Source organism: Triticum urartu, chromosome 5A (assembly GCF_056163025.1).
Source record: "Triticum urartu cultivar PI428250 chromosome 5A, HENAU_Tu73, whole genome shotgun sequence".
In the NCBI taxonomy this organism is placed as follows: Eukaryota; Viridiplantae; Streptophyta; class Magnoliopsida; order Poales; family Poaceae; genus Triticum; species Triticum urartu.
In genome coordinates this window covers 182,517,960-182,529,244 of record NC_141877.1, presented here as the reverse complement: position 1 = coordinate 182,529,244, position 11,285 = coordinate 182,517,960, and the positions used below count along the sequence as shown (strand labels likewise).

The following is an 11,285-nucleotide window of genomic DNA, read 5'->3' as shown; positions in this document are numbered from 1 at the left end:
TTCTTCACAGAAAGCATTTTGGAGCTAACGATTTGTAAACTCGGTGATACCGAAGCAGCTTTTGGAACCTAAACTAGTGAACTTGGTCAGATCGAGTCACAGTTTGGTGGCACCGAGACTGCTAGGGTTTCACAAAGAATCGAACTCGGTCACACCAATTTGCAGTTTTCGGTCAGACCAAAAGTGCAACTGTAACGGCCTAAGCCAAATCGGTGAGACCGATTTCTACAATTCGGTCGGTCCGAGATGAGTCCGGCGGAGACCTAACCCTAAATTTTCAAATCAAACCTAACCTAAAGGATGTTTTCAGTGGATAGATTGATTGCATATGTGGTCATGATCATGGCAAAGTAATGTGCTACGAATCGTAGTTAAAGGAATAGCACAAAAGATCGAACTCATACCCTAATTCAACGGAGTTCGCTATGGCGGCAACGGAGGGGCAGAAATCCATTGACGGCAACGGAAACCAGCGGCGGGAGGTCGCTAGCGGCGAGAGGACGATCTGGAGACCCGAGGCGGCAGAGCAGGACACATGCGGGCTGAGAGGTTTTGAAGGAATTTCCAAAATCTCACCCGTGGGTATATATATCCCAACCCTGCCGGTGTGACCGAGTGGAACAACTCGGTGGCACCGAGATGCAGAATCGCAAGCGGTTGCTGCAACTCGGTGTGACCGAAAAGTTCTAATCAATTGCACCGAGATTGAAAACCTAGATCAACTTAGTGATCTTGGTGTGACCGAAATGGATGACTCGGTCATACCGAAATGCACAAAGAGGTTTTGGAAGTTTAAGTCTATGACGAATCGGGGACTCCAAGTGCTCCTCACACAGAGTGGTTCGAATCTGACTTGATCAAACTTTGTGATGTAGCATGAATAGAGTTTGAGACGAGAAAATCATAGATAGCTAGAGAGAGTTCTTAGGCATTCTTGTCCATCCATTTGGCAAAAGAGAAAAAGTCAAACAATCAAAACAACAAATGGATGTCCTCGAATGAGTAAAATATGCAACCAACATGCTCACACAATAAGATGGTAAATTAAGGACAGTATAACCGAGCCTAAAGCGAGCCTTCTCAGCAATTTACATTTTTGGCCGTCCGTTTCCATGATCTGAATATTTCTGTCCGTCAGATCGACTTCTAATCGCGAACTGAGCCAGCTTTCGCTATTCTGGAAGCCGAAACCATGGTATGTGGTTATATGGGCCCTCTACCTCCCAAAGCCCATTCTCTCAGCCTCGCTCAGCCCCCTCCTTGTTAGTTTCCCAGCCCATTCTCACCCTCTCCCATTCCCTCATCCCCTCGTCCAATCCAATCGACCTGGGCGAACAGCCCTACCGATAGGCGACAGCGCCGCCGCCGGCGAATCCCTTCATCCTCTGCCTCGATCGCTACCTTTATCCTCTGCCTCGATCTCTCCCTCCCATGTTGCCTCCTTGTCCCGCTGTTCTATGCCAGCCGACGGTGAGTCCTCAGGCTATCACGGGAATACCAATATGAAAGTTATATCACGCAGGGTTGTGATCTAAAAACAAGTCAAGGCCAACCCTTTAATCATTCTTCTTTTGTTTCAAGAGTAAGCTGGTGGTATTATAAACTCTGGTGATTCTGTGCAGAATTCCTCCAGCGCATGCACACGGGAAAGAGATCACTTGGAGTAGAACTACCCACGTACAAGAATTGGCAGGAAAGGGGATGGTCACATGAAGTTTGTTGTCATGTTGAACTGTGAGGTGTGTAATCAGAAAGTGCTTCTGCCACTATTGGCTATATAATTTCGTTTTGCTCCCAGAAAAAAATTGTTGGAATAATAAACATTTCTTGTTCAACTAGGCCACGGTTCACTCAGTCGCAGATGATGGCGAGGCGACAAAGACGTACAGTGTGCCCAGCTCATCCCGTGTTCGATTGAGCTGGGGCGCTCATGGCGGCGCTGAAAGGAATCTCCTAGCCAAATTTTAGCATGGAGGCGCCTTCCAGAGCACCTTGCCGCTGATAGTGATGTCCGGCGGCGCGAGGACATGGTGAGGCTTCAATGAATCATCCATGGATCCGACGATTTCAAGGTTCGGTCTCCCCTTTATCCCCCCTGCTATTCCTATAAAACAATTCCACAGAGTTAAGACGTTAGGTACCACAGATCTTCCATTGATCAGGGTGAATTGTTGATTATGCTTATTATAGGCTTCGAAGGATTAAATATGAGAACATAATTCTCGAAACGGAGGAGGTTCAATTGGTGTTCCTGGAGATGACAAGAAGGATCATTCAAGGGAAGAGGATTCGTTGCAAGAGAGTCGAACGCCGGCGCGGGCGGTCCTCTCAAAGGGCTCATTACAGCATCACAAAGACACGGGCAACGGTGCTACTGCTGATGGTAGAGAGAAGATCAACGGCAAGGGAGGCAAGGGAAAAACTGAGGGTGCGAAACAGAGTTTATTCTAGATGTCTTTTTTTTGCTGATCAACTCCATCTCAATCCCCATCCATCTTCCTCTAATTTTTCTTTTGTTTCTGTACAGGTCAAGTCAAAGAGGGTTTACAACTAGGTATAAAGCTTCACGAGGACTCATCTTCTTGGGATGGAAGATGATCAGTTACTGATAAGTTATAAAATTTCAATATTTTGGTGATGGTACCGACTGGGTGTTCTTCCAGATTTACTTCTATCATGTGTATTAAAACACGTTCAGCTTATGTAGATGATGCACAAATACTGCAGTAAAAGTAAATACATTACCTGTAAACTGAACTGTTGATTTAGTAATTCTACTTTTGGTCCAGCGATCGATCAATTGTTGAGGCTACACTGAACCAAAAATTGCTTACTGGGGCAGTACTATAGTCTCTTGATTATGCTCTCAAGTAAATATCATGTCTTCCTCTAATTAGAAATTTAGAAAACAATAGGTTAATCAGAAGCTGTCTTACAAAAAGAGTGCTCTTCAGAAGCTACTACATGTATACGCGAATATCACATGCATGTTTTCTTAATTTTCAGGTGCTTGTGAATATGTGCGGAAGTACAGTAGCCTGTAGCTTTGTAGGCGTTGAACTAAATACCAATCCAAGTAGGAGTGAAAGGAAGATAATATAGGTTTTGATCCGCCAAAAGGTCTATTTATTCTCATTTCAGTTAAAATTTACCTCTAAAACATTGCATGAAATCCTGCGCATATTGGATACTTTATTTATGCACCTTCTTGCATTTTAATTCCATGTAAGTTGTGTACTCTATTTAATAAGTTATTTGTATTTTGGCTACAAATGATTTTATTGGATATACTGTAGACATTTTCCGCAGGGACTGTTGCAGCTTGCTAGACATAGGAAAAGATGGGAGTCAATCCAAGATGACATCAGCAACCAAAGGTGAACATTTATATAAACATTTTGGTTTTCTGATACAAGAATAATCATGTGTTTTTTTCTTTGAAGGTATGTGATTTTCTTGCAGTGTGGAAATTATTATTATGATAATTCATCAGAGATGGGTACTTACGTTATTTTCTTCTTACAAAGAAATTCAAGTTTGAATCTTAGATTTGACAATTATTTTACATGTCATGAAGTGTGTACTGCATCGCTCAGAAAAATCATAGCTTCCATCCAGCGGCTTTGGCCGAGTTAATCTGTGCATTGATGTTTCACCATTTCCTGAAGTTATATAACTATTGTGGTTTCCTTCAGGTTAATGCGATTACTCAATTAAGTGAAGGTTAATTGTTGCTCCTTGATCAAGGCTATTAATTTATAGATGGGTCTTCGAGTATACTCATAGTAGTCCAGTGACGAGTATAAGTTGAAGCAAGAGTCTCTAACATAAAAAACATTTTCATTTGAAAGTAGCCATAAGATAGAAATGGCTATACATATATTATATACATGGAACTAAGCTGTATATAGCATACCCAGCTTCGAGAGACTATTATCCTCTTTTTGGTTATGTGACAAAGCATGCACAATCACTCTAGCATCTATCAAGCAATTTGGCGCTGACTAGGTCATCTATATATGAGTATATTGACTTAGGAGTCAAATGAGAACATTTGATCGTAGGTCATACTCATCGTTTAAGCACAAGTTGGGTTGCCACTTTTACATAAAGCATTGTTGTGTTCACACCATTTGAGTTGCTTTAGCTCAATTGATTAGAGTAAAGCTCCCCCTAGATGTGATATCCCCCCTAAGAGGGATGAACTAACCTTGGGTTTTCTCGATGACGACTTCATGTAGGTGTTAAAAATGTAGATGCTCAATGTTGATGTAGATCTTTTGGAGCAATCCTTTGGAGTGAGTTGCACTTTCAATACCTACATGGGTTAGTCCCACAAGGAACAAATAAGGATATCCATAGACATAGAGTGATGTTCACATAGAATGATGTCCATGAAAGCATTAGTTTACCTTGTCCCTTGTCTTAGCAACAAGAGGGTTTGTGACTCCTTGAACTAGTGCAAGATATGGAAGTTTTTTGCACTTGTCCTCGCAAAAATGATATGAGTGAAGTATGTTGGCGGAGTCACCCTCAAGAACTCTCTAGTTCTTCTTCTTCGGGATCCACACCATGTTGATGGGAATCTTTGGAGTTGTAGTCGTACTTGATGAAGTAGAATTTGATGTAGTCTTGGGAACCCACTTGACCAAGGCTTTGGGAGCTTCCTCAAATGCATCAATCTCCTCTTGAAGCTTGTCCTTGCCTTTTTGCTTGTGGTCTTGTGGTGGAAGATCATCTGGAGCTTGTGTTCCTTGGAAAGAAGTAGGATCATACTTCTCTTGTTGAGGAACAAACTTCGTCTTGGGGTATTGATCTTCTTCCCACTCAACTCCATTGGCATTGAACTTTCATTCTAAACCGACACCTTGATTCTTCCGGTGTCTTCCTTGCTCGCGTACAATTTCCTCAAATTGCTTACTTCCGGCAAGGCTCTTGTAAACAACTTTCTCTATAATTCCCTTCAATAAGCTATTTTCTTGCTCAAGTGTAACTTGGCTAGGAGAATCATTAGTGGAATCAATAGAACTACTAGAAGCAACATCATAGGGTTTAGCATGATTATTGTTACTACTAGAAGAATAATCTTTCTTACTCTTGTTGCTAGATTTAACTTGTGTCATGTAAGTAGACAAGAGTAAACGCTTGGCAATGTAATAAGAATTTTTCTTGCGAAGATCATCATTGATCGCTTTTAAGAATCCATGCTCTTGCTCAAGGTTGAGCTTTTCGAAGCGTAACTTCTCATGAGTCTTTAAAAGTTCTCGATGATTTTCCAAGGTAGTTTCATGAGCTAACTTAAGAGTGTTTAGCTCTTTAGTTAGACGCTTAATCTCCTTCTTATCATCGTCATTCGTTTTGTCTTGATTAGCATGATTAATAGCAAGTTCATCATAGTTTTCATCACTAGAATTGTCAACAAGTAAATCATCATCACCTAGAAAGTCATCTTCATCACTATTGAACTCAACATACTCGGGGTGTGATACCTTTGGGCCTTTAGCCATGAAGCATCTTCCAATTCCTTCATTTGGTGACTCAAATATGTCGTAGGAGTTGGTTGACACAAGTGCTAGACCGGCAACACCTTCATCTTGAGTATATTCGGAGTCGGAGTGATAACTTCTATTAGAGTGATCGTCGGAGTCGGAGTCGGATACCCATTCACCAACGTGAGCTTGATGTCTTCGTTTTGTGTAGCTCCTTGATGATTTGTCCTTCCTTTCCGAATCCTTGCTTCTCCATGATGTTCTTTGTTCATAACGGTCATCTCTACTCCTTCTCTCTCTTGGTGGTGATTCTTCTCTCCTACTCCTTATTTTGGGAGAATCTTCTCTTCTTTTGTAGGGAGCCGTACACTCATTGGAGTAGTGTCCGGGTCTTCCACAATTATAGCAATTGCATTCACGACCTGAAGATATTTTGTCATTGTAGGACCTTGACTTGGAACTTCTTTCCTTGCTTCTATTCTTGTAAAACTTGTTGAAGTTCTTCACCATTAGGCTCAATTCTTCATTGAAGTTTTGTTTCTCACTTGATGATGTGGGAGCATCACATGAGGCTTTGTAAGCACCACTTGACTTGTTGTGAAGCTCTTCCTTATCCTTGAGTGACATCTCATGAGCAACAATCCTTCCAATGACTTCCGTTGGCTTGAGATCTTTGTAATTGGGCATCATTTGGATCAATGTGCACACGGTATCATATTTTCCATCCAAGGCTCTTCGGATCTTCTTGATGATGAATCTATCGGTCATCTCTTCACTTCCTAAGCCGGCAATCTCATTTGTGATGAGAGCAAGCCTAGAGTACATTTCAGCGACACCTTCACTATCCTTCATTTTGAACTTGTCAAGTTGACTTTGAAGCACATCCAATTTGGATTCCTTGACGGAATCGGTATCTTCGTGCATATCAATCAAAGTATCCCAAATTTCCTTTGCATTCTCAAGACGGCTGATTTTTTTGAATTCTTCGGGGCACAATCCGTTGAAGAGAATATCACAAGCTTGAGCATTGTATTGTAGCATCTTCAACTCTTCCGCGCTAGCATCACGGTTCGGTTCTCTCCCATTAAAGAATTCACCTTGCAAGCCAATACACACAATAGCCCAAACAGCGGGATTATGTCCAAGAATATGCATTTTCATCTTATGCTTCCAACTAGCAAAATTAGTACCATCAAAGTAAGGACCTCTACGGTGTTAATTTCCCTCACTAGATGCCATACTCTTCTAGGTTGTGAAACCAAGGCTATGATCACCAAAGCTATGGAAATCAAGGGAAATGGAGACCAAGGCTCTGATACCACTTGTAGGATCGAAAGTATGTCTATAGAGGGGTGATTAGACTACTTGACCAAATAAAAATCTAGCCTTTTCCCAATTTTAAGTCTTGACAGATTTTAGCAACTTAGCACAAACAAGTAATCAACCTACACATGCAATTTTAAGAGTATAGTAGCGGAATGTAAAACAATTTCATATGAAGGTAAAGGGAGGAGTTTGGAGGGAGCAAATGAAATGTAGACACGGAGATTTTTGGCGTGGTTCCGATAGGTGGTGCTATCGTACATCTACGTTGATGGAGACTTCAACCCACGAAGGGTAACGGTTGCGCGAGTCCACGGAGGGCTCCACCCACGAAGGGTCCACGAAGAAGCAACCTTGTCTATCCCATCATGGCCATCGCCCACGAAGGACTTGCCTCACTAGGGTAGATATTCACGAAGTAGGCGATCTCCTTGCCCATACAAACTCCTTGGTTCAACTCCACAATCTTGACGGAGGCTCCCAAGTGACACCTAGCCAATCTAGGAGACACCACTCTCCAAAAGATAATAGATGGTGTGTTGTTGATGAACTCCTTGCTCTTGTGCTTCAAATGATAGTCTCCTCAACACTCAACTCTCTCTCATAGGATTTGATTTGGTAGAAAGATGATTTGAGTGGAAAGCAACTTGAGGAAGGCTAGAGATCAAGATTTATGTGGTTGGATTGGAATATCTTGACCTCAACACAAGTGTAGGTGGTTCTCTCTCAGAAAATGTATGTTGGAAGTGTAGGCATATTCTGATGGCTCTCTCCACGAATGAAGATTGGGTGGAGGGGTATATATAGCCTCCACACAAAATCTAACCGTTACACACAAATCACCAAACTCGGTGGGACCGAATCATATAGCTCGGTCAGACCGATTTAGTTCAAAATGTGAATGTTAGGATTTTCGGTGGGACCGATATGTCAACTCGGTGGGACCGATTCCATTAGGGTTAGGGCATAAGGTAATCTCGGTGAGACCGATTACACAAACTCGGTGGGACCGATTTTGGTAATAGGCAAACAGAGAGTTGGCCAGGAAAACTCGGTGGGACCGATTATCTCATCTCGGTTAGACCGAAACGTTACGAAGGGGAAACAGAGAGTTTGCATTGCAATCTCGGTGGGACCAATCGCTCATCTCGGTTGGACCGAAATGTTACGAAGGGAAACAGAGAGTTTGCAATCCCATCTCAGTGAGACCGAGATCCCTATCGGTGAGACCGAAGTGACTAGGGTTTCTGGCAGTAGCTATGTCAAGTGAACTCGGTGGCGCCGGATAGAAGATTTCGGTGCGGCCGAGTTTGACTTTTGGTTTGGGACATATGTGGATATGGGAAAGTAGTTGAGGGTTTTTGAAGCATATCACTAAGCATTTTGAGCAAGCAACTCATTAAGCAACACCTCACCCCCTTTTAATATTATTGGCTTTTCCTATGGACTCAATGTGATCTTGGATCACTAAAAGTAAAATGTAGAGTCTTGTGCTTTGAGCTTGAGCCAATCTTTTGTCCTTAGCATTTTGAGGGGTCCACTTTCTAATTCATGCCATGCCAATCATTGAGCTTTTTCTGAAAATTTATCTTCAAGTAGCATTAGCTCAATGAGCTATATGTTGTTAGGAATTAGCAAAACCACCCAGGGTTAGTTGCACTTTCAGACCGAGGCCCACTTGTCATAGGCCCAACATCCGGGTGCATTAGGTCACATGATACGACTCCCGACATAAGTGCACCAACATTCGGAGATCACCACCTTGCAGGATCAGTATGCTAGAATGCCCTAGTATATATTGGTGTTGTTCACTTGTCTAATGATGATATATTTTGACATCTTATTATGCATTACGCTGTGGTAAACTCTTCTGACATGACCATGAAATCAGAAGTTTGCACAAATCAGTTGCTGATGGAATTGATGCAAGAGATGGTTTTCCACAACATCTCGCTCCTGTTTTCCCTGCCAACCATGTTGTCATGTTATTCAGGTTGGACTTAAATAGCTCGACCTGTCTACCCGTTAGCACATCTCTCAAAAGTTTGCACAACTCAGTTGTTGTTGGAATCGAAGCAAGAAATGGTTTTCCACATCATCTCAATTTAAGCATCATTTAAATGTTAGTTATTTTTTTCTTTCTTGTCATCTTCAGTTCACCTCTGACATTGATATGCATTCAAACTCCAATTAGATGTTAATGCACAATTATTCCTTTTCTAATAAACTTTTTTCATTGTTCATGAAACTTGAGAAAATCACTCGCAAGTTTTTGAGGGAACTCTGGTATTGACAAGAAATATAGAACTGTGCAATTCACAAGTGAGGTAGCATCGATTTCTCCCTGAAAAACTTGTGCTCACGAATAGCAATAAATATGCCCTTTTGCACTTCTCATAAATCAGTTTTAATGGATATTTGCCTGTTTAATCAACTAGGATCGAGTGGTCTTTGTGCTAATGCTTATTTGTTATGAAGAAAATTGTTCAGATTTTTTTTGCATCTTTGAGGTTCTAAAAACTGCAGTATCACTTGATATACTTGGGCGCATATTTTATTTTTCTGGGAAACCTGAGGAACACCTGGACATTTCCCGCAAGTCTTAGTTCGGTTCAAATATGGAGAAGATTCCAGCCTAGCTAGATTTTGGTATTGTTATGTTAATCTCGTACATGAACTTCTATCAATTTCAGTGTAAAGACATACCCTTCAGAAATTATTCAGACTGCCATATCTACAGTTGATGTCATGAATTCCATAGCTCATGGTCAGAAGATCGATCCATCTGTGCTCTGTTGCAGGTCTTCAACACATTGGAATAGCTTGCTCAGATTTGCCATCATGCTGGCCTGATAGAACGTAAAGAGAAGACTGATAATATCTTGAAAACAGTCTGTCATACATTCATTTTCTAATTACAGGTTATGCACCCAAATGCTGAAAAAGAGATGATGTACTAATATGTGGCACTTCTGGGCAAAAGTTTATTCAGTACGTGAGCCAAATATTAGGTACCATGCCCTGGTAAGGTATATATTTTTTAAGACAATTAACTCGTATTGGAAGATGGAATGAGAAGATTAATTCTTTGAATATGTGATTGCAATAGAATGCAGCCAAGTCACATGCACACAGACTTGGTTAGTTTGGCCTCTTTACATATGTCACTATTCACAATCTCTTTCACAGCCAGGTCTGCGTTGACCTATGTCTCTTTGCTACGCTCATGGCTCTCCAAAAAATTATCATCATTACGCTAGTCACACAACGAGGTACAAAATGACGTCTGCCACATCACTACCCCATGGCTCTCTGGAAATCATCTCTGCGTCATTTCCTTTCTCCAAGCGTCCAGGTAAGTCGACCAATTCCATATGTTGTTTTTCATTGTCGAAATCTAACAAACCTTGAATTTCACCCGCCGTTCATTTAATAGAACATACTGCTTTGCCCGCAAGAAACATGAATCTGTTTGCCTCACTAAATTGGTTAGCTCCCTATTCGGTTTGAGTATGGATCAGTGGTTCAGAACAATATAAGGGAGCTGAAGAAAAAAATTGCATGGAGTAATTTTTGTGAACAATAATAAAACATAACATAATCTCCTAGAAATGAATCAATCTAGGAAAGCACAATAAAGCCCTCGGAAGATGTTTTAACTACACTCAAACTGAATATGTAGCCTTTGCATGCACAATATGAGTGAACTATGTAGTGCTAACAAGAGAGGTTAATTTTTATTTTCTGTTTATATGCGAACTATGTATGGGTTTCTGCAGTTTTCATTACAAAAATCCTTTCGACAGCACATGTCAAAGCATCTTATGGAAGGACATAAGTGGTTAAAGCACATCCAAGCTGTTAAACTATCTATCAGAAGTGAGCATTCAGATGTTCAATTGATACTCATACATGGAGGGATAGAAGTGGCTAAAGCGCAGAAATGTTAGATCTAATGGAGAGCGGCGTTTTGGTGCCTCCTTTTGTTCGTAATATGTATTTCAATATTGCACATTTGACAAAGAAGATATATAAGTAAGTACTGATCATTCATTGGTTTCCAATTAAAACAATTAACTGATTTAGTGAGTAGCAAAATTGTATTAGGAAAGAACTACACAAATGAATCCCAAGCACTCCCCTAATAAATATCATAAGGTCTGTTGAGAGCTTAATTTGTAACCATGTAATATTTAACAATTTTGGTTTGGGAGCTTAATTTGTAACATGTAATATGTACTCCCTTTGTAAAGAAATATAAGAGCCTTTAGATCGCTATATGTTCTAAAAGGTCTTATATTTGTTTACATAGGGAGTAACAATTAGCATTTTGTTAAGTTCTGTTGCAAGATAACTATCCAAGTGGATCTACTGATAAGTACTCCCTTTGTAAGCAAATTTGTTTACACGGGAAGCATCATATATCATGCGGTCCTTGTTATTTGATATTGTTACCACACCTCTTTATTTCAA

General features: G+C 40.8%; 1 protein-coding gene across 1 annotated transcript; it reads left to right on the top strand.

The window, feature by feature from the left end:
* Positions 1-1,787: 1,787 nt before the first annotated feature.
* LOC125555847 (uncharacterized) lies at positions 1,788-11,031 on the top strand. The gene is made up of 4 exons (XM_087525762.1): positions 1,788-2,072; positions 2,191-2,430; positions 2,534-10,167; positions 10,619-11,031. Exons 1-3 carry the CDS (start codon positions 2,053-2,055, stop codon positions 2,607-2,609), a joined length of 336 nt encoding a protein of 111 aa, XP_087381888.1. The 5' UTR covers positions 1,788-2,052; the 3' UTR covers positions 2,610-10,167; positions 10,619-11,031.
* Positions 11,032-11,285: the final 254 nt, after the last annotated feature.

Coding starts and splice junctions, on each gene's coding strand:
- LOC125555847 (XM_087525762.1), top strand. CDS start 2,053: ATGGATCCGACGATTTCAAG. Junction 2,073..2,190: donor ATGGATCCGACGATTTCAAG/GTTCGGTCTCCC, acceptor TGCTTATTATAG/GCTTCGAAGGATTAAATATG. Junction 2,431..2,533: donor GCAAGGGAAAAACTGAGGGT/GCGAAACAGAGT, acceptor GTACAGGTCAAG/TCAAAGAGGGTTTACAACTA.